The sequence below is a fragment of the Bubalus kerabau genome, chromosome 1 (genome assembly GCF_029407905.1).
Source record: "Bubalus kerabau isolate K-KA32 ecotype Philippines breed swamp buffalo chromosome 1, PCC_UOA_SB_1v2, whole genome shotgun sequence".
Lineage (NCBI taxonomy): Eukaryota > Metazoa > Chordata > Mammalia > Artiodactyla > Bovidae > Bubalus > Bubalus kerabau.
The window spans coordinates 152,605,509-152,629,405 of NC_073624.1; the positions used below are offsets into that span (position 1 = coordinate 152,605,509).

Genomic DNA, 23,897 nt, shown 5'->3' on the forward strand with positions numbered 1-23,897 from the left:
TAGTAGTAATACACTTTTTGCTTCCAACACAGTTTTATGTAGAACATAGATATTTACTTGTTATTATTAATGAAATTCCCAATCTTTCTAGAATGCTTGTTGTACTTTATAATCCAATACAAATAATCCAACATGCACGTTTACTAAATCCAAAATTGTGAGAACTCAGTTTTTTTGAGGAAACACAGAACAGCAATGAGCAATTTTCTAGGTCTAAGAGTTCATACAAGTTGGAGGAATTTAAGAGGGTTCTTTTTAGTTGCAGGCAACCTGAAAAGCACAGCTAAATGGAAATGAAGCAAGAAAAAAAAAAAAAAAAAACACAGAGAAGAAAAAGAAACATTTGGAACATTTTATTTATGAATATAGGAATGTACTTATTTCATGTATTATAAGAAATCAAGTGAAACTACTACAAAGGAATATTTCACTTCATTTAGGAAAAAATTCCATTAAAATACCAAAAGAGAAAAACTCAAAGTAACATACTCATCTCAATTTCAAGTATCTTTCTAAAGCTTCATAAGTTGATATAAATAATACCTTAAATTAACCTGATAAAGATTTCAGGCACTGGTTACATTATTTTATGGCACATTGGATTAATGGGCTAGATTCTAATCTAAACTACAGTATATACCATATGTGTAATAGTAAATTATTTAACTAATCTGTTTCTCATTTACAAAACATCCTGCCTATCTCAGAAGTTTAAGGTCAGAGAATATAGTTCACGTGAAACTACAAAAAAGTATAAAATGTTTGGCAGATACTATAACAGTTATGTGCTTACTTTTTTTTCATTTAATGTAAAGCACTGAAATGTATGTATTAAATTCCATGATTTGGGATTCTAGCTAATATAGAGTCTTGTTTCTCTGATGAAATTCCCATGAAATAAATGTATTTCAAATTTAGCCTCAGAAATTAAGGACTGATACCAAGCTTTTAATTTAAAAAAAGAGAAAGATAAAGAATCTAGAAAATTGCCCTATAGATGGAATGAAACATTATGAACACATCCTGTACCATGTAAGCACTCAAATCATTAACACCATGTACAGAATCGGCACTATCAAGAGACATTTGAATTTGACAAGACAGATTGAATGGTTTGAGTTTCTTTTTGGAGTACTAAGAAAAGTATCCCTTAATCTCCTGAGTTAAACTGACGAAGGACAACCAGTATGGCAGTAATCAACTGACCACTGAACACTAGTTCCTTTAATACTAACAAAGGGAGGTTACAGGTACAAAGTTAAATATAACAAATCAATTCCGAGAATGGAGTCCAAACTTAGATGTATTTTTCTTTAAAAATGAAGCCTTGCTTCATTAGGTACCTTTATAGAAGTTTCAAAATTTATAAAACAAGATATAATTTAAAAGATTATCTTAGCACTGGTATAATCCTTGGAGGCATTATAGTTTCTAAAGACCACCAACTCGGGTAATCTCAATGGTATGGTTGTTTGGGTAATTAATATAGTATGGAGTTCTTACAACATACCCTGTATCCAAGCTATTTGATAGCCTGCTACTGCTACTATCTGATCTCAGGTAAATGTTTTAACCTTTTAACTATCACCTATAATCTTCCAAAAACTCTATTTTGCTCCTCTTTTGAACTCACACCACAAACCTGTATTTAGCAATGACCTCATTAAATGTACTTTAAAAAATCTTTAACCCTCTGTTCTTTACTCCTGGCACAACCACTCCTGTCTGACCTTGGGAACTATGGCATAGTCTACTGAATTCCTGACATGTCAAGACAGAATAGGAGCTGGCTTCTGGATTTCCTCTTCTGAAAATGTGAACTGCCTAAACATACTCAAGCTCATCTTCAATGTCCTTGGCACACACTTAACTAGATTAAGATCCTTTGGTATTATCTCTCAATGAATTATGTTCCAAGTTAAAGGAAACCCAGTTGTTACAGACAGATCAAATTTGGAGGGAAGGAGGTGGAATATCAACCACTAGAAAAGAAGGTAAATTACAAACACATAAGAAAAAAAGGAAGAAAGGGCAGTAAAAAGAAAGGAAAGGGGAGACTGTCTTCCTGAAAGAAGGTTGGATTGAATTAAATAAAGGTTCAATTACAAATCATCATGGGGCAGTGGATATAAAAGTAGAGAATAAGAAAGGAAAAGAAAACCTATATCAGTGAACATAAAACAAGAAACAGGGTAAACAACCATATAGTCCAAATACATGAAATGGTCAAAGGAGCAGCAGCTTTATGCAAACAAGAAAACATTCTCTTGATTATAAGAAAAAAGATTTAAGAAAGGGGAGTTTGAGAAAATCATGTGCATTTTTACTTGACAGAGTTACCTCAGAACATTCTTTCACAGGCGGTTTTTGTGAATGACAAAGCTGTGAAATGGTTAATGTTATGACTTAAGTTTCACATTTTGGATTTTCATTTCTTGTCCTCTCCCCTCCCTTGTATCTTATATTTTTTCATAAAGAGATTTGGATAGTTACAGTTTCAAACAATGCCCCTTTTCTACTATATTTTCAAAAAATAAGTCAATTAAAATACTAATTTGTTTAACAATATTTTTTTATCAACAACATCTTACCTTTATTATTGTAGACATCTAAGTAATTAGGTGCCGAAAAAATTGTTATTAATGAAGGGAACCCTGTAGTTTGACTTTTTCTGTACATTCTATAGCTGCAAAACAAATAACTTAATATGCATCGTAAAGCATCAATCATGGTTACTAAGTTTGATTTGTATATAAGGTGTTAATTTGGGTCAGGGAAACAGAGTTCTTACCCTGCATCTTGAGCTTCATGAGCTCTAATAATCGATAACAAATTATTGTTTTGCAAAAATTCACACACTGCTGGATAGCTGTGGGGAAAAAGAGAAAATTAAGTAAAATAATGACTTTCTATATAATGAAAGCATATGCTATTTTTACAACTAAAATGTGATTAAGCTTGAATATTTTTCCTTACTTATAAAAATAAGAACATCCTCGAACTGTATTGTGACTAAAATGTTCCTGTGATTTTTCATTTCCAAAATCTTCAGAAGGATCGGACCATAGCAAGTCACACATTGGTCCAAATGCAGGTGGCTCTTTGAATCTATCTAACTGTGAAAGAAAAAAAAGAAACAAAGAGCAGAATAACTTGTCAAAAGTGAGAATGGAATGGACAAAGGAAAGTGGTACCAACTCTGAATATTGTGCATACTACATTGTTCTGAATGGTTAGAAGATATTTTCTTCAAATACCAGTATATTAATTTTTACCATTACCTAATCTTGGCAGTGAAGAGACGTTTGAAGCTTCTAGTCTCTACTCAACAAAATGCTATAAATAGGAATCAACTCTTGTTACTAAAATATATACTCACTCTCCTAATATCATCCAGTGTGTGTATTTCTGGTGAAAGTCCACCATGAACACAAAGAAATTGTTGGTTTAAAAGTGCAGCAAGAGGCAAGCTATCAAAAGCTTCCATACAAGCTTCATAGACTCTTTCTGAATATTTAATTTTACCTAGAGAAAAGAAAAAATTCAGTAATTGAAAACTGCATAATTTGTTAATCATTTAAAACATATACATGCACATACATAAATGACTATTAAAACCAAGGCAAAAAAATTAAAGATATGGATAAGAGCCAAGTGGTAGCTAGGGGTTCAGAGCTGGTAAAGGGGTGAGTATCAAAGGCGGCAAGGAGGATTCATGGGATGATACTTTTCTGTATTGTGACTGTGATGGTAGACAGCTTTAATCATTTGTTAAAGTTGAGAACTAAACACTTCAAAGAGTAAATTTTACTGCATAAAAAAATTTCTTTTTAAAAAAGGCCAGCATCTTACCCCATAACAATCAATAAAGATAAGCAATGTTACTGTACTTACAAAGACAAAATATTTGCTCTCCTTAGATTTATTTTGTGTATGCAGCAGATAGTCATAAAATATTACTAAAAGTAAATAAGTCAAATCTCTAAAAATAGCTCAACTCTTTACCTTCATAGGCCAAGTAAGGCAAAATTAGTACTATACTTAAAGGTAGTGTTAATTATTTTACTCTACGAGTCAGTGACTACTTTTTTGTTACAGGGAAGACTACTATAACATCACAACAAAACTCAAAGTCCATCCAATTAAAAAAAAAAGAAAAGATTTTAGTCTTATTTTGGAGGACCAGAGGGTTTCCTTTAGCCTACAATGAACACTTAAAACGAGCAGCGAAGCAAGAAGTCAACGTAACACAAGAACGAATTAAACTGTCATCTACTTTTAAAAGTCTGTCATACGTATTCCTTTGCACCTTTATACTTTTAAAGTCCTGGATATTTTGGGATTTTGCTGGACAGCTTGTTACTTATATGAGAAAAAAAGAATTCAGTTCCTATTTCACTGCTTAACACTGTAACATTCAAATACGAGAAGATCTATATCTAGCAATCAGAGGTTATAAACTGGTAGTCTGATGACAGACCTGTTTTCCAACACTGCAGTTTAGTAAAAACTTTAATTTGATTGCTTTGAGGTCAAGCATGAACTTTCCAGGCCTCATCTTATATTCATTTAAGTTACCCACCTGATCTTTGAAGTTATATCAGAGTTTGCCACTTCTGCTACTACCTGTCACTATATTGATCTTTATTGCATCATGTTTTGCGTGTCAGTAATCTGAAGTTATTTTCTAATTTTAAATCTTAATTCTAAGACTTAATACAGCCATGAGTACTAACAAGTACATAGCTACGAGATATGAGAAAAGGTCAAACTCTATACTATATGATTGCTTACAGCTATTAGATTACCACAGCCCTAAAAATTTAAGAGAGAAATGGGATAAATATTGTAGACTAAGACCTTCAATTAATCAACTGTGTGTGTATAACACAATCTGCATAATTAAAAAATACATAAAACAATCTGCAGTGATGACAGGATGATTAATTTGTTAAGAATGTTCATGGGAATGTCTCAATATTGGTGGAGAGAAATCTCCAATGCAACTTTTCTTTTCACTTGGTTCATATTCTTCCTGTTAGAATAAAAATAATTCTAAAATTAAAACTATACACAGAGCTCAAAACTGTTCCTAAGTACATATGTAAAAATCAAATTTAATAGGAAATATTGAAATGAAAACATGTGAATAATATTAAACACTAGAGAACTGTAGACAATCTTCCTGAAAGTTTTACATGTTTGGACACAAAATCTGTTCTTACATCTTGCACTGTAAAATCTTCAAACTCTTACTACCCACATCACTCTAAAAGAACCCTGAGGAAGTGAAAATAGTTCTCATGGCAGTACTCACATTCCTGCTTAAAGGTAAAATATTCAGTAAGGTGTCTGCATTCATGGTTGCCTCTCAGAAGAAATAATGTACTTGGATATAGAATCTTCAGGACCCATAAATATAAGACACACTACAAAAGAAAATGTTTCCAGTGAATTAATCTTATATTTTTGTTTAACTAAGCTGTTTAATCTTTGTTTCATTTCCTCTAACCCTTTTCTATTACTCTTCATTATCTTTTTATTATCTTTTTCTCTTTGTCCCTTACTAAAACATAAGCTCCATGAAATTAGGGACTTTGTTGTCTTATTCACACCTGATCAGAAAAGTACCTAGCAAGTAGAAGAGCAGTAAATATTTGTTGAATAAATGAGTCAAATAATTTACTTTTGACTTACAAATTGTTTGCTGTAAAAACAATTAGCAGATTGGTCTCCTCCTTAGGTATACCAATAAATAAAACAGTAACAATGTCAAAAATAATAGCAGCTAATATTTACTGAGTATTCATAATATGCCAAGCACTAATTATTCCTCAAACAACTCTATGAAGTATGTAATATTATCTCTGTTTTACAAATGAGGAAACAGAAGCAAAGAGCTTAAGTAACTTGTCCAAAATCACAAAACCTCTAAGTAATGGAGATAGGATTCTAATCCTCTGATTTTAAGCATTATGCCATGCTGCCTAATGAAGAGAAAAGTCATGTTTTATGTTTACTTTGTTGGTTATGAATGTTGCCTTATATAATTAAGTGCTTATTATCTGAAATGATTCAAAGACAATGCAATTTTAAATAAAAAGAATATTAGAACAGCAGTTATTTTTCTCTAAATACACCTAAGAAACAGACTCACATATTACTTATTTGGTTTAAAAAAAGGAAAGACTATTTCATATGTATATAAGTTTGGTTTACATGATCACATACAAAAAGAAAATACAAACTCTTTATTTTTCTGGCTGCACTGCATAGCTTGAAGGTCTTGGTTCCCTGACCAGGGATCAAACCTGGGTCCTTGGCAGTGAAAGTGTGGAGTCCTAACCACTGGACTGCCAGGGAATTCCCACAAACTTTGTTTGAAACAAGTTAAGGTTAACTGAAATGTGTAACACATTTCATTTTATTCACAAGAAAAAAAAGCCTGGTAAGTACTTAATAAATACCTGCCCTTTTCACTTATTCTGATTCTTTATTACTTTCCAACAATAAAATGAATTAAAAGAGTCAGCTACAGGGACTTCCCTGGTGGTCCAGTGGTTAAGACTTCCAGTGCAGGGGATGGGGGTTCAGTCCCTGATGGGGGAACTAAGATCACACGTGTCAAAAAAACCAAACAGAAAACAAAAACAAAAGTATAACAAATTCAATAAAGACTTTAAAATTGGTCCACATTAAAAAAAAAAAAAAAAAAACTTAAAAAAGTCTTGTTTAAAAAAAAAAGTCTGCTACAAAACCCTCTAATACCAAACACTCAGTTACCAACTAAGCTTCCTAAAATTGTTCTATTGTTTCTGTCAAAGGCCCCAGTCTTTCTATCAAGAAGGGCCAATTTCTAGCTTTCTTGAAGGCTCCAAGGGAAGACTGAGAGGGGCTGATGATGACACTAGGGACAGAAAGAACAACTCAGGATAATAAAATTCCCAAGGGAATTTGGATGGACAGAGCCCGGAGCTCCCTTTCCCACCAGGGATCCTAGCATACCTCAGAACGGAGGCTGAAAACACCAGAGGAGACATAAACAGCAGTAACTGGCATAGAAATTCATCAGGTAAGGTTTCAATATCTAGTGGAGGACATGGTTGAAAGCACAGGCTCAAACTGCCTAGCTCCACCACTTACTAACAATATGACCTTGGGCAAGTTATTTAACCTTTCCAAGCCTCAGGCTCCTCTATAAAATGGATAAAATAACAGTACTTACCTCATAACTTTGTTGTAAAAATTAATCAAGTATGTTAACTGCTTAGAATATGCTTGAAACACATTAATGCTAACACACCTATCTATTTGCAGAGCTTCTACTCAACAATTTAACCTCTAAGAATTTGTCCTATAGAAATAACTGGGCAAGTATATAAAGACGTATAAATAATATGGTCCACTGAAGCATCAACTGCCATGGCAAAAAACTGGGAATACTTTAAATGCCTAACAATAAGAATTGATTGACTGTGACTAGTTTAGTCAACAGAATACAGTGTAGCTATTAAAAATGATGCTGTAAATTTATAATTGAACTGGCATGACATCAGAGCATAGGAATTAATAAAAAAAGGAAGTTACAGAACATTATAATAGGAGTTCATTTTCATTCCAAAAAAGGGAAGAAATGCATATATTAGAAAACACAAATTGTTCTATGTCTTAATTTTTATAATTAGAAAAGTAAAAGGAGCAAAAAGAACAATCTACTATTAAGTGATAATAAACAGGTCATTTTAATGCCTCTCAAGTTTTTAAAAGCTGATTAATACTTTTAGAATACATAAAGATTCCATATGATATACTTGGGTCTTAATGGCTACAGGAGGAAAGACAGAAGCACTAGAGTTTAAGTGATAAAAGCATTCTATTTTATTTAATTAGAAAAATACAATTAATCTTTTTTTTTTTTTGCATGGCTAAATGCCTTTAAGGGCAAGAGAGATAAACAGCATTAGCTCCTCAAGGCCACTAGATAACAGGGCAATAAAGGCCCCTCATTTTGCTTATAATTTCCACTGGGAAATGGTAATTACAGTAACACAAAAAAAATTAAGAAAATAGTTTGAAAGACAAAAGAGAAATAAATAATAGCTTTACCTAAAAACTTCAGAATACGCAGAGGTATTAAAAAGAACCCAACACAGGTAATTTAAAGAACTTATTTTATGTGGAAGTAATAGAAATCATCTATGATAACACTTAAAAGCAAATCAAATGACAGTATATGATTATTACCTCTATACTAAAATAACCTCTGTCCACATAATCACCAAGAAAAAGGTATCGTGTATTAGCAGGTGATCCTCCTACTTCAAAAAGTTTCATCAGATCAAAAAATTGGCCATGGATGTCACCACACACTGAAACAAAAAGATTATTAGATATGAAAAAAAACCTCTAAAATAACAAATTTTACTTAAATTCTAATTTCGTTTACATAAGAGAGAGCATAAAATTCTATCAAGAAAGGTCTAAGACAGAAGCAATCTATGAAGAGTCATGACAGGGATAATGTGTACCCAACTGTTCATGTGCTCAAGATCTAGAACAAGATATAACAAGAGTATTAAAATTTGTAGTAAGTGACAAAATTTTCATCTAAATTTATAAAACTCTTCTTTAGGAAGTCAAGCATGCACATCTTAGGATGATAAAATTATATTGGCAGTAAAATATCCGTTCTAACTCCTTATTTTCTGATGACTTCTGAATGATCATTTTTGGTATCTGATATGGCACTGAGGTATTTACCCCTGTTGACTGAAAGCATAGTAAGTAAGTATTTGTTGAATCAAATTCAATGATGGCCAACTCAACTGATGAAACCTTCATAAAAGCATATTAGACTAACTTCTGCTCTCAGATTATTTAGGATCATGTTTCTTCATTGAAAACAGGCAAAAACTTTCAAAAGTTATAGGAAATAATCTGGAAATTCAAGATAATGTCCATGTAATACTAATTTAGTATATAATATGCATGAAGAAGAAACAGTTTTATAATTAGGTAAATAATGGTACAGTAAAAAAAATAATATCCAAAACATAAATAAGTGTACCTGTAATTGGAGCCTCTACTTCTATCATGGTTTTCTCTCTCCGAAGAATGGCAGCACCCTCATTGATAATTCTAAGTGCAATTTCTTCATCTACCCGACCTTCTTTTACTAAGTGGTTCTTCAGAACATCAACCCTGGGTATCCCATCCATATCAAATACTTCTTCAGATGTCAAGCGATGTGTTGGGGGGAAAGGAACAGCTGCAATTTTTTTAATTAATAAAAAAAATCACTATTAATATATTAACATAAAAACTAATCAATGGATCTAGGTAAGTAAGAGTCAAAACTGAAAAGCTGAAGTTTTTGTTTCTTCATTTACTAGATAGAGGTATTAACTTTTAAAAGCTTTCTTAAAAAGAGAAATCAAATTATACTTCTTTTAAAAATAATCTATATATAACAACATGAGAATTATTAGAGAAATGAATTGTCTCACAAAATTAAGTTTTTTCAGGATAACTAAAGCTTTCTTTAACTAAAAGAAATGTTTTAGCTTTAACTGCTGCTGCTGCTAAGTCACTTCAGTCGTGTCCGACTCTGTGTGACCCCATAGACATCAGCCCACCAGCCTCTCCTGCCCCTGGGATTCTCCAGGCAAGAACACTGGAGTGGGTTGCCATTTCCTTCTCCAATGCATGAAAGTGAAAAACTGAAAGTGCAGTCGCTCAGTCGTGTCCGACTCTTAGCGACCCCATGGACTGCAGCCCACCAGGCTCCTCCATCCATGGGATTTTCCAGGCAAGAGTACTGGAGTGGGGTGCCATTGCCTTCTCCCTAGCTTTAACTAAAGCTAACTAAAACATTTTTTGATAAAACTCTCAAAACATATTACACACTCTTCATCTTAAATGAAGTATAATAAATATAATATCATACAAGCATAAATAGAAATCCCAAATATAAGGTGACTGACCAACTTCCTAATAAAAATATATAAAACAATGCCTGCTGGCCAACTTGAGCAGAAATTTCTGTGCTGTGTTTAGTTGCTCAGTTGTGTCCGACTCTGCGACCCCATGCACCATAGCCTGCCAGGTTCCTCTGTCCATGGGGATTCTCCAGGCAAGCATTCTGGAGTGGGCTGCCATGCCTCCTCCAACGGATCTTCTCAGCCCAGGTATTGAATCCAGACCTCCTGCACTGCAGGCGGACTCTTTATGGTCTGAGCCACCAGGGAAGCCCATGAATACTGGAGAGAGTAGCCTATCCCTTCTCCAGGGGAACTTTCCGACCCAGGAAATCAAATCAGGGTGTCCTGCATTGCAGGAGGATTCTTTATCAGCTGAGCTACCAGGGAAGCCCAGAAATTTCTAGAAATATAGATTAAAACAGCCAAACGTTTACTTACAGATTTAAACTAATCTAGATGCATATATATATTTAAAATAATATTAATACTGCTTTTTCTCTCACCTTCATTTTTCACATAAGTTTCATTCAAAATCTTTACACACATTTTTGACATCAGTGCATTCCTTGCCACTGGATTCATTTTTCGTCATCTAAAACACTTTTATAAGCAAATCATCCTCACTTCCATTTAAGTTGCTTAAGATACAGCACTTTTTAAATACATGTTCAATGCTATTGCTGCAAATTTATTCTAAAACACAATTTCCACTTGTCTAACTACTGAAATAGTCGGCCTTTTTACTCCTGTAGCATATATTTATGATTTCCGCAAGTATTTACCAACTGTATTGTTTTAAACTGAAATCTGTTAAGTGGAATAGAGAACATGAAAGTCCATTTTCAATGGCATCTACCTTAAGGTCATGTACCTAGGAAAAGTTATTATATACCTGTTAAAATTTTTTATTCCTTTTTAACTGAATCCAACAAATGACCTCTTTATGCATTCAAAACCAGCTTGGGTTGAAGCAGTTTTAGGCTTTTTACCAAATAGTACTTTGTTTTTCAAAAAAAAAAAGAAAGAAATTTATAGTAAAAATGTAGTCTACATATAGACCCAAATGTATTTCTCTCTTTTCTGAAATAAATTTTTAAAGAAAAAACTCACTTTGTGTATGGGCATACAGTACACAGTATCTTCCTGACCATCACTGTGATTATCAATTATTATACAGAAGACTGGGCAAGTATAGGATGGACTGCTTCTTCACAGTTCAACTTAAAGTAACTAAAACAGGGGACTGAGTTAGAATTTTATCAATTACCTTAGAAAGAATAATAAATAACCATAATCTCATAGCAGAAAAATGATTTAGGAAGAGCTCAGTTCTTAGAAGTGAAATAAGAACTAAAGCAGAGGAATATAAACCATTTCTAAAAGACTCTGAAATCATCAATCCCTCTAGCTTTTACCTTTTTTTGATAGTAAAACAAAACTTGCTTTTCCCGCCCCCTTCTTGAGAACACATTTATTCCCATTATTTTACTGCATCTAGAACAAGGCATTAAAGTACATTTTGCTCCCCCAAATAGGGCTTCCCTGGTGGCTCAGATGGTAAAGAATCCACCTGCAATGCGGGAGACCCGGGTTCGATCCCTGGGTTGCAAAGATCCCCTGGAGGAGTGCATGACAACCCACTCCAGTTATGTCTTGCCTGGAGAATCCCCATGCCCAAATATAGCTATGTCAGATTCTAAAAAAATAAAAACCTTTATTAATGTATGTTTTTCTTCAACCAAAGATTAAACAGACTGTTATACTATATGCTATCGGAGAAGGCAAGGGCAACCCACTGCAGTACTCTTGCCTGGAAAATCCCACGGACACAGGAGCCTGGTGGGCTGCGGTCCATGGGGTCGCTAGGAGTCGGACACGACCGAGCAGCTTCACTTTCACTTTTCACTTTCATGCATTGGAGAAAGAAATGGCAACCCACTCCAGTGTTCTTGCCTGGAGAATCCCAGGGACGGCAGAGCCAGTTGGGCTGCCGTCGTCCATGGGGTCGCATAGAGTCGGACACGACTGAAGCGACTTAGCAGCAGCAGCAGCAGCATACTGTATGCTATAACCAAATTTGCCACTATCAGTAAATCAACTGTTTAAAAACTACAGAAATTAACAATTACTAAATAAATCAAAAGTTACTTTTGGGACATTATGAAAATGAAAAGTTTAAATATCTCTTAAATAAAAATTTCTGAGATCAAACTGGGATATTTTTCTTATCAGGCCAAGAGAATTTTTCCTCTACCCAGGAAAAGAGATACTGTTTAAGATGCTGCATTCCAGATTATGCAGAACATAATTCCTAATAATCAACAACATAATTCCACTAGTAGCTGAACTTTGTTCAAAATACAGAACTTCCTAAAAACCTAAGTGGGAGGCCTCCCCTGCATCAGCCAGTCACCTGTGGCACTGCATGTTTTCACGCACACTGTGATGCCCCACTGCAAATCACACCGAGCTGCTGCTCCTCCTGAACCAAGAGTCAGGATGTCTTACTCATTTGGGGGAAACAAGTATACACTGCCCCCAGACCTGTGTTTTCCATTTCTTTTTCAATTCAAGGCATACTTTTAAATCTCAACAACAGCTGCAATACCTTTTAAGGAATGGGCAGGTAGAGGGGTGAAGAAATGTCACCATAGATAAAAGCAGATGAAAACTAAACACAACACTGAAACAGGAGAGTAGACCGTTTTGGAAAAATGTTTTAATGTATCAGTAAATAAGAAAATAAGAGGCAAAAAGGCATTGTGCTCTTTGGCGTGTGGAAAAAGGGAGCCATAGCAGGTGATCTAACTAAGCAAAAGAAAACTGACCAAATAGAATTTGGCCTGATAGGAAATTAATTACTGACACTGCTGGTCAATAGAGGGTTGAATTTGCTATTGAGAAATTAATATTCTCAACTACTACCATTTTGCAACTCCTAAGGTACTTTTAAAGCATTTCCATCTAATTTTAGGTTTTTAATTGGTTTTTTACATTTCTAATTTGTCTTTAGCCAACTATTCCTGTTTTCCAACTCTTCTAAGTTTTAGATAGGGAAAAACCAGCACATAAATGTATGTACATACAATGTGAATAGCCAATAAACAGAAGAGCTTTCCCCTGTTGCCCAACCCTAAGCAAAGACTCCAAACTATCAGCCCAGTGAGGCCTCCAACACTATGTGGGGCACAGCCTGTGCCAACTGAAAACTCTACTCCAAAGTAGCATTCAGATGTCTGTGCTTTTCATCACTGCCATTACTCGCAACTGTCCAAAATAAGTTCCTCTTGAATTTTTTCTCTGTATTTCTTTTATTCACACCATGAGTAAGAGCAAACTCCGGGAGGCAGTGGAGGACAGGGAAGCCTGGCATGCGGCTGTTCATGGGGTCGCAGAGTCAGACAGGACTCAGCGACTGTGTGACCCCACAGACGGCAGCCCACCAGGCTCCCCCGTCCCTGGGATTCTCCAGGCAAGAATACTGGAGTGGGTTGCCATTTCCTTCTCCAATGCATGAAAGTGAAAAGTGAAAGTGAAGTCGCTTCAGTTGTGCCCGACTCTTAGCGACCCCATGGACTGCAGCCTACCAGGCTCCTCCATCCATGGGATTTTCCAGGCAAGAGTATTGGAGCGGGGTGCCATCGCCTTCTCCAATAAATACTACAGCACTGTCTTCAAAATTTCTAGGTATCCCCTGAGTTCCTTTTAATTTGTGGTGGTTCTCTGAACACGATCCCCTTCCCTCAAAAATTAGTTTCTCCTTCGTGGCTTATTTTTGTTATGATATCATCATTCTTTGTCACTCAGATTTAAAATTTTGATGTCACTGTTCTTTCTGGACTCTAGTTCTATTTTAAATTTTTTCTCTCTCTTTTTTTTAATATCTCCATTGCTGCAATGCTAGTTCAAGTTCTTATCACTTTGTGTACTAGAAAAATCTAAGTTCTACTTTTCCTCCCCCTTTATTGTACAAAGCACAGCTAAATAAATCTACTCAAAATACTGGGGTGGTTTCCGCCCTAATTTCTTTTCTACCCTTTCCTGTTTAGTCCAAAAAGGACTAATGAATAAAGGAGACAAAAGTCTGAACCTTATTTTTCAAAGTCCTTCTTAACCATCCCCAGTCTCTTACCTATCATTCCAATCTCTGCCTCTAACTACAACTGCTCAATTTAAACAATCACTAAAGCAAAATTAGTCTCATTACTGTTTTCTTAAAAAAGTTTGCTCTTCTACCTGTTTCATTCCCACACCCAGTCATTGCTCCTGTATATCTACTTTCTAATATTACTCAGGATTTGTGTCATATTTGGTTTTCTCTTTCTCATAATTCACCCATGCCATGGTCATTCTACACTTGGACTACTCCATTAACCTTCTGACACCCTGATTTTAGTCTCTTCCATTTTAATCAGTAATCACTTATCAACAATATCATGTTACCTTTCAAAAACCAAAACATTTGGGTCATCCCTCTACTTTAAAACTTTCAATAATGTGTCAGGCCAGGCACTATGGTACAAATTTTCATGAATTGTCTCTGTTAATCCTTCAAAATATCCCATAACTTTATTAACTGTATTTTGCAGATGAGAAAATTGAGAGGGCTGGGGATACTCAGTATCTTGTCCTCAGTGAAACGATTGAGGCAGAACTAGGCAGTCTTAATTCAAACCCAGGCAGTCTTAACCATCCAGTGTTCTTAATCATCCAGAGGCTATATTTCCTAAGTTTCAGGTCCTCAACTTGGTGTGCAAAGAAACCTTTTCAACTTCATCTGCTACTTCTTGCCAAGAACTTTACACAATACTGTCACACATTCCATGCTTTTTTCAAACTCCATGCCTTTCTATTGCTGTTTTCTCTACTAGAAAATATTTTCTCCTTCTCAGCCCCACCTTAATATCTGGAGAAATTCTACTCATCCTGTAAGGCTCCCCTCAAAATATAATCCTTTCAGCGAAGCTTTCTCTCCAAGTAGGAGTCAATTCCCTCTATACAGCTGCAACAGCACTTCATACCTAATTCATTATATTATTTATTTGCAATAGTGTCTCCTCCACTAGACTGCCTCCAAGAAAAATCTATCTTACTTAATAATATCTAATTCAATTCTGTATCCCTAACGCCTAGTATAATGTCTGGTACAAAGAGGTATTCAATAAATGATGCACAAATAAATGGTCCCAATCTTCTGCTTATTTGAATCCTGCTGCTGCTGCTAAGTCACTTCAGTCGTGTCCGACTCTGTGCGACCCCATAGACGGCAGCCCACCAGGCTCCACCATCCCTGGGATTCTCCAGGCAAGAACACTGCAGTGGGTTGCCATTTCCTTCCCCATTGCATAAAAGCGAAAAGTGAAAGGGAAGTCGCTCAGTCGTGTCCGACTCTTCACGACCCCATGGACTACAGCCTACCAGGCTCCTCCATCCATGGGATTTTCCAGGCAAGAGTACTGGAGTGGGTGGCCATTGCCTTCTCCAGTATTTCAATCCTACCCATCCTCAAAGCTCTTTCCTCCTATACAAACCCTTGCTAGACCAATCAAATCTAGATTCATCCCTATCGCCTTTGAACTCAACTTGCTGGGTCTGCCACTTAACTGGCAATTATTAATCACACAGCCTTATGACATAAATTATTAACTTTTCATGAAACCTATTTCCCCAAGGACCAAGATTTTATTTTATCTTTTACACTGTTTTCCTACAATTTTTAGGTATATGGCAGACATTAAATAAGCAGTTGCTATTTGGTTACTTTGAATTTCAAAAATAAATTTTACATACCATATAAAAATGTCAATTAGTGTTAGCTTATTTCATCTCTATGTAAAAATTAACATTTTTATACTGAAGTGAAATCATAGGATTGGCACTAAAACACATCTCATCTAATAAATCAAAATTCTTTCACCAAACTTTTCCTTATAACTCTTGCCAATTCATTCAATAGCACCGGAACCTGAAGCTTTTGCCTCACTACTGAACAGTTGTATTTCTTCCTTGGCATTTTCCTTCCAAGATGACTTGTTGCCAGAGTGTTCTCTTTCCTTCTCACTGCTCTCTCTGTCTCATACACACACACGCATGCATGCACACACACACACACACACACAATTCTCTGTTCCCCTGCTTTCTCTAGGACACATGGTACTGAAGATTTATTTTAGTATGCTTAACAGTCTGACTAGGGTAAAAAAGAAAAGGAAAATCATTTTCAAGAATTATCTTTTTTAGATAGGTTAAGTCCATAAAACAGATTTTGTTAAAAAAAAATTAAAATTCAAGTTTCTTTAAAATATAATGAACCAGGGCTTCCCTATGACTCAGTGGTAAAGAATCTGTCTCTCATTGCAGGAGACACTTGTTCGAGCCCTCTTCTGAGAAGATCCCACCCACATGCCACGGAGTAACTAAGCCCATGCACCACAACTATTGAGCCTGTGCTCTAGAACCTGGGAGCCGCAACTATTGAGCCCACGTGCCACAACTACTGAAGCCCACACGCCCTACAGTCCATGCTCTGCAACGAGAGAAGCCACTACAAGGAGAAGCTCTCGTACTACAACTAGACGGTAGCCCCTGCTCTCTGCAACTAGAAAAAAGAAAACACAGCAACAAAGACCCAGCACAGCCATAAATAAATAAAATCATTCAAAAAAAACAAGCAAACATAATGAATTAGAATTAGCGCGCGTGCACACGCACGCACACACGCACACACACACACAATCTGAAGAAGCTATGTGACTCCAAGACCTATGTGGGTCATCTAAAAATCTGTAATGAAAATAAGCAATCCTATTAAAGCTAAGGTACTGGAAAACACATTAGCCAAACAACCTCTGATTTTTAAGCAGGGCAGCAGGCAACAGAACCTAAATGAATCATAAGGCTGCCCATTAGATACGTAACAGGTAAAAAACTTACAACACACACATTTTGGTTCAATCTCAAAGTCTGATAATTTAAGAGATAAGGATAATAAAACCTAGGGAATAAAACATGCTGAATACAAAAGAAAGTGAGTAGCACTGTGGGTGTTAAAATGAACACATACATACAAAACAGACAATGCAATGTAAGCAATAAAGGTGAATTTTTGCATTAAGTGTAATAGATTTATTAATTTCAAGGGAAAATCTAGTTTTACAAATCTGGGACCTCATCTATACAGCAAAAAGTACATTTTAAAAGTATCTGAGGGAAAAAAGGAAGTACCTGGACATTTCAGGTCAAGTAAATTTCAGGGGGAGGAGAAAGAACAATATAAATAAATTCAGGGTTTTATGCTTTAATTTTACACACACCAATTTTGCTGATGTGGCAAAAAGGCACTAGGAAAAATTAACTGTTTTTCCTAGTTTGTTTCTATTTTCTTATTGCCAACTTACTATGTTAGCTAAAGACAGAAAAATGCTTAACAGAAAGTAGTTAAGAGGGCATACTCTCTCACCTAAACCACTTGGGCTCCACCAATTTTCAAACAGATGAATTTGACCAGAGCCAGAAGCTGGAGCAGGCCCAGAACTGAAGTGTCTTAATGAACCAGGAAACCTAATCACCCATCATCAGGGATATGGAATTACCACTAATAATTTCAGTGAACAGATAATTTATACATGAATCACCTACCATATTCCAAGACCTCAAACTTCACATGATGTGAAATTCAGGCATTTGATACTAAACACAGAAGACCTATTCCCCTTCAAAACCTATGTGACCATAAAACACAGGCCTCTTGGCTAGAAGTGTAAGAGTACAAAATCTGAAACAACTGGGGAAAGTTTCAGGGAGTAAAATACTATTTATATTCAATGCCAATGATGGTCTCTATAACCTTACCACTATGAAATGGTGCAAAACTAGCACATACTAGACTTAAATCTAGATTTGTAACAAGTTAAACTTAAGTTGAATTAGCACTGTGGTTATATAGCTTCAGCAAACTGGTGTTGTCATCAAATGTAACATTATACTACAATTACTTACTGAGGAAGGCAAGAAAGAAGCTTGAAAATGAAATATAAAAGATTTCTATAATGAAAGCTAAGTTTCCCAGTAACTTCCAAGGAAGCCAAAAACTCCTGGAGCAGCACTAACCAGTCTATTGCACACTGTCTCTAAAGCATGTGATCCATATCTGCCATTCCAACTAGCTAACAAATTCCATAAAGAAATGAAAGTTGTCTTGAAGAGCATACTACTAAGTACATGGGACCTTATATCCACGAGTTCTACAATGATTTTCTATATCAACAAACTCCCATTTACCTAAATCAAATGACTTTTATTTCATACCAATAAACTGCAAATATGACTATGTCTTATATTCACAACCCACACCTAAGGAATATGCCCTATGTCTGGAATCTTATTTTTACTGTATTAAAGCAGTACAAGGCAAACATTACCATATAAATGACAAAAAACAAGAAGATTCACAAGCTAAGTACAGCATAAACTCACTGTTCAGAAATGTGACTGGTTGTCCCATCTAATAGTAGGGTGAAAAGTGCCAGGGGAAATGAACAGACAGCACAGGCATACTGTCAGAAAATTAACAGGCAGCTCATGTCTCCTATTCCCAACCCAACAAAACTTCAACATAGCATGAATGTCTGAACTGCCAATCTTTTTTTCTCTTTTTCAAAAGACTTCTTGGGACAAGGATTCCATAAGAGCTTTTTTCAGCTGATGCCTGGCCCGAATATATACACGATTAAGCTTTTAAAATTGTCTACATAAATCTAGATACAAATTAGTATTATCATTAAAGGAGGCTAGAATTGATAAAAACCACAAAACAAAAAGTTTTTCTTGTTTTTAAATATTTTAATGGAAACATGTCTAGTCAGATTTCCAAAACTGGGCTAACAGTGTTTAAACATTATGCCAGTATGTTTGAGAAGCTGAATGAAATAAATAAATAAATAAAAGAAGTATCTATCTTTCAAAAATAAATGTGATACAATAAAGAAAACTTTATTCTAAAATGATTTCAATTTATTGACCAAGCTACTTGATAAAGAAAAATCATTTCAAATTATGTTCTTCACCTCCACAGCAGGGTTTGAAGTTGATGGGCTCTCCCAGAGAGCATGGGAATTTTAAGCAATTCTAAATTAGCCTTCAATTTCTCTATTTCAAATTAATGTGATGACCTGTTGTAGTTAAACAATCATAAATTCTGCACCAGCTGAGAAATATTTAATTTTGTCTTCTAGGGGGGAGTGTGTAGGCGTTTGCATGCACGGGAGGGCTAACCCCCCTTGCCCTCTGACCAGTGTTGCCGGTTCTAAGTAAATGCTTCTTCCTATCCCCGAAGCTCTTTTTTTTTTTTTTAACTGTCTTTTTTTCATCTCTTATGCACTTACACCCGGAGCCCACAAATTCTGGTTTGTCCCTTCACCCTTGTCCAATCCCATACAGTTCCCCCAATTTCCGCGCGGGGTGACACCTGAGGGCCGAGTGCGAACCCCTGCGGCTGGCATTAACTAGGCGCGAATAGGGCGGATGGCTGTCACAGGGGAGCAGGCGTGGGCCAAAGGCGAGGTGATTTCTGCTCATCGCCCAGCCCCGCGTGGCTGAAGGTCTCAGAGCCCCTCGTTCGCCCCGGCAAGCCAGGCGTGCAGCTGTCGCGGTGCAGGAAGCTAATCGCGGCCTCTGGGCCGCTTTGACACGGCGGGCAAGAAAAGAAAGAGGCTCACTGCGACTAGTAGCCTCACCCCTCCAGCTAGGAGACCTACAGAACGAAACCTCTGCCACAGCCCGAAGGCAAGCGAGAGACCTCGAAGCCGCCGCCACCGACTCAGCCCAGCCCAGCAGGGGCCCGCCCAGGGGCCACTCCCCAAGTGAGGCAGCCAGTCACTCGCCCGCCCTTCCGGGCCCGCTCCGGAGGGGACGGTCTCCCGCCCGCCCTCACACAGCTATTTCATCAGGCCAGGCCCCCAGGGCTTCGTCCACCTCTCACCTTTGACGACGCGGTCAGCCCCGGGAGGGGGCGGCGGGGGCGGGGGTGGGGGCGGTGCAGCCCGGGCCGGCTCCGGGGCGGCCATGCTGGGCCCGGGGCTCGGCTAGGCGCTGGGCCGGGCGGGGCTGGGGGCGGGGGCGGCGGCTACCAGAGCCAAGCGGCGGCGCCGCCGGGGAACATGGCGGACCCTCTTTCCCTACAGAGGGGCTAAGACCGGCATGCACCGCGCTTGCGGGGGCGGGGGCGGAGCAGGCTCTAGGGACTTGAGCAAAATTACTGAAGCTAGCAGAGAAACAAGACCATGCCAAGGGATCAGCTTAAAATTCTGGGCAAGCAGAAATAAAGAGGGAGGAGAGATGATTTGTCTGTAGCTAGTTCCTGCGGTGAATGAGCGCTAGGGAACACGACGCCGGCTTTCATGGAGCTCCTAGAAAGATGGGGATACGTGACCAAACCTAAGAATCTTCCGCAAATAGAGAGAGAGAAAAAAAAAAAAGTATAACAATTTGACTATCAGATCCGGGTACTTCGGTTGATAACTGACAGAAGAACTAGAGGAAGCGTTGTAGGTTCTAGAGCGAAGCAACGGTTCAGAATGGAGTTTGAGAGAGAATCTGGCCCTTGTGTTTAGAGCCTGAAATTGTCAAGGGTCTAAAAGCACAAAGAATGCAGGTAGAGCACACTAGTCTCCAAGGGTTCAGAATCAAAACAGATAAGAGGAAAGGAAGGGTTTTGTCACTGAGATGTTCAAAGAGTCTACGAAATTCACCTGAAAAGGACACAGCCTCCCTCTTAATTCACTGAGAAAAGAGAGATTTCAAAGGCAATAGGGAATTGGAAATTAGTTCCTCATAAGAAATACCTCTACGATAGAATGTGGGCCCAGGTTTTCTACGGAAACTTTAAAGAGATGTACACTCTTGGGGAAGGGAGTAGTGGGACAAGAAATGATTGTTCAATGGATAATTATTAGAAGAAGAGTATGACAGAGGATGAGATGGCTGGATGGCATCACCGACTCGATGGACATGAGTTTGAGTGAACTCCGGGAGTTGGTGATGGACAGGGAGGCCTGGCATGCTGTGATTCATGGGGTCTCAGAGTCGGACAGGACTGAGCGACTGAACTGAACTGATGTGTTATGACACCAGGAGAGGTACTGGATCAGTAGCAGGGATCAGAATATCCTAAGATCTATATATCTTTTTTTTTTTTTTTTTTTGCTGCACCGAGAGGTATGTCAGATCTCAGTTCCCCAACCAGAGGTCAAACCTGTGCCCTATACAGTGGAAGCGCGGAGTCTTAACCACGGAACTGCCAGGGAAGTCCCAGATCTATGTATCTTGATGGCATAGGACTCAAGTAGGATAGAGTGAGAAATGCCTGCCCATCCTCCTGCTCAATACTACATGTGCTCAGGCAAGCAACAGTCCAAACGACTCAAAGACCACCTCTCTACCTCTTGACTTGTCAATCTTAATGATCCTGAGAGCTGGAATAATCTAAGAAAAAGAGAAATGCCCAGTGGGTAATGTTTGCTAAGGAAGCTCACATATTACTTTTTAGAGGGAGATGAATTTTCGAGTGAGGAAGGGGTGAAAATGGATCTTTCTTACATGAAAGTGTCATATAATTCTGGAGGGAAGGGAAGGGGCAGCCATATGAAGAGAGCAAGGAAGGGATAAGAGGCACATGATAAACTTGTAGAGGGAGGGCACAACGGGTACCTAGATCAAGAGTGAGTTTGTAAGAGGAGTCTGAATCCCAGAAAATCTCCCTGAGGAGTGAAGGAGAAAATATGTAATGTGTTGAGTGCCTCTTGGCAGGAAAGGGATAGAAAATATACTAGCAGCAATAACAACAAGGAAAGTCACTCCATATTAGGACTCATTGACTCTTACCTTGAATACATACCCTTCAACCAGTCTTCAACTCCTCTTTGGCTCCTCACTTTCACTCAGTCAAAAGCCATATACTGAGCCCCAGGCCACTGGGAATTGCTATTTCTTGCTTCCCCAGCCCAATACAAAAGAGCAAGAAAATACAAAAGGAATCAAATAGACAATTAAATGACAAGGAATTAAATAGAACTATCTTATAGATTTATTAATGAAAAATACTTTACAAAAACAGTATGTTTGGCCCTAAAATAGTTCAGCTGACTCTTGAGGGTTTACAGCGGCGACTGAGCAAGTGGCAGTAATGGCTGTGCTGCTGAGGACAGGAGGGTATGTTAGTGTGCCTGACTCCCATTTGTTCCAAAGAGTAAATGTTATGTTGGCAGCCCCACATTCTAGGCCTAAGGTTTGGAGCTGAGGGAAGGCTGACAGTCTGGGCAGGTGGGCTAGCCTTAATGATATGGTCAGGACCAAGACTACAGGGCTACATGTCCCGCCAAGGATGAGGGATGGAGAAGACAGAAGGTTGGATAATAGGGATAGGTGGATAAAACAAAGCATAGAAGTTGGTAATATAACAGGGAACAGAATATGAGGGCTTAGAGTATTCAAGAATAAAATGGTGACCCTAAGATCCTAAGGAATGGCTGGTGTCCAGAGTAACATGGATTCATCTTTAAAGTGGATCAAATAAAACCCTAAACAGCAGCTGCTTCCTTTTGCTAGGTGAATGGAAATTGAAGTTTCAAATATTCCCTCAAAGAGCCAGGTCTCCTTAGGGGTTCCTGGCACCCCTGGGAGAAACTGCCAACTCTATGTTGAGATAAGACTTGCACAACCCTGGCAGGGATGCAGGGTACCAACTCTGCTGCAGTACAGTTTAACAGAGAAAGCTGTGGCTCCAGGAGAGGAAAGGGGTGACCCTTACCACCTGCTGTGCTGCAGGGCTCTAGCCCTGATCTGTTCTCTGCCAGGGGCATCTGCTAGGACAAACAGAAACTCCTCTCTCCCTGTCCTCCTGTGCCTAGATGGCAGGGCATAACTGCTTTGCCTCCAGTCATCATCTGGGGGCATATCTACTCTTCGAGGACCAGGGGCTCGAAACCCTGGAACAGGACCTGAATTCCAAGCTGACCTCAGGGGTACACAAAGACTGCTTGATGGTGGCGACACAGGGTGAACAACAGGAGGGTGGGAGGGTGAATGGAAAAGATCCCCCCAGGACTGAGCATGAGGAACCTGAAGGCCCTGGTGTCTTTCTGGTAGTGTGGCAGTGTGGGTTAGCTGAGGCTTGCACCCTGGAGTAGTCAGGAATCTGGCCCCAACATGCTGGTTGGCCTCTGACCACGGTCCCCGGGAGGCATCTGTTCTGGAACGATGGGGGAGACTCCGGTAGCTCAAAGTCCTTCCTGTGTACTTGACCCCTTCGGAAGTTTCACCCCTGTCACACATAGCCAGAAACTGCTGGACACTCCTCGAAGTTCCTGGGGAGAGAAAAGAAACCCAAAGATTGAGCAACTTCAGTAAAACCATTATCCTTCCCAGAGGACCATTCCTGGCTGTTTCTTTCAACTCCCCGCCACTTTAAAAACATACAAATAAGGGAAAGAAGGAACCTAGCTTTGCTTTTAATGTCATTTTAAAAAATTCTTGATATACATTAAAATCAAGTCACTGCCAATCTGTGCAAATGAAACAGTCTCCTGGATGTTGCCATACTCCTATCTCACTGCATTATAATCTGTCCTCCAAAAGACAGACAGACAGACACACAAACACACATACATGAATGGCTCTCTGATATTCCAAATATATGTTCTCTGTGATAATTTTACTCCTTAGAGCCACCACTCCAAAACATCACTCAGTTTTTCTTAACATGGTACTTTCACTCCAGTTGAACTGTGTCTGCTTACATTCGTGTTCATTCTCCAAGATTTCTGCTTTTGTTTGCACTACACCCACATACATAATGTAGAATGCCTTTTCTATACATTGATTCCCCTTTACTTAAAAGAAGCAAAATATAATTTTCCAAAT

At 38.0% G+C, this 23,897-nt stretch overlaps 2 protein-coding genes across 26 annotated transcripts in view; both read right to left on the bottom strand.

Moving 5' to 3' along the window:
* Window positions 1-20,134, bottom strand: part of PPP3CB (protein phosphatase 3 catalytic subunit beta) — a 43,803-nt gene extending 23,669 nt beyond the window's left edge. For 3 of the 7 annotated variants that reach the window (XM_055535707.1, XM_055535699.1, XM_055535691.1), the window contains exons 1-8: window positions 19,960-20,134; window positions 9,068-9,268; window positions 8,245-8,369; window positions 5,318-5,429; window positions 3,380-3,525; window positions 2,977-3,116; window positions 2,792-2,869; window positions 2,592-2,686 (exon numbers count right to left, since the gene is read on the bottom strand). In XM_055535707.1, the coding sequence (XP_055391682.1) occupies window positions 2,592-2,686; window positions 2,792-2,869; window positions 2,977-3,116; window positions 3,380-3,525; window positions 5,318-5,429; window positions 8,245-8,369; window positions 9,068-9,268; window positions 19,960-20,044 (982 nt within the window). In that variant the 5' untranslated portion in view covers window positions 20,045-20,134. The remainder of the gene's footprint in view (window positions 1-2,591; window positions 2,687-2,791; window positions 2,870-2,976; window positions 3,117-3,379; window positions 3,526-5,317; window positions 5,430-8,244; window positions 8,370-9,067; window positions 9,269-19,959) is intronic. The other 4 variants (XM_055535685.1, XM_055535678.1, XM_055535667.1 and 1 more) reach the window with 2 other exon arrangements.
* A 1,905-nt stretch (window positions 20,135-22,039) lies between these two features.
* The window catches only part of USP54 (ubiquitin specific peptidase 54), a 133,879-nt gene continuing 132,021 nt past the window's right edge, over window positions 22,040-23,897 (bottom strand). For 18 of the 19 annotated variants that reach the window (XM_055535901.1, XM_055535884.1, XM_055535891.1 and 15 more), the window contains one exon: window positions 22,040-23,341. In XM_055535901.1, coding sequence (XP_055391876.1) covers window positions 22,782-23,341 — 560 coding nt within the window. In that variant the 3' untranslated portion in view covers window positions 22,040-22,781. The remainder of the gene's footprint in view (window positions 23,342-23,897) is intronic. The other variant, XR_008698406.1, reaches the window with a different exon arrangement.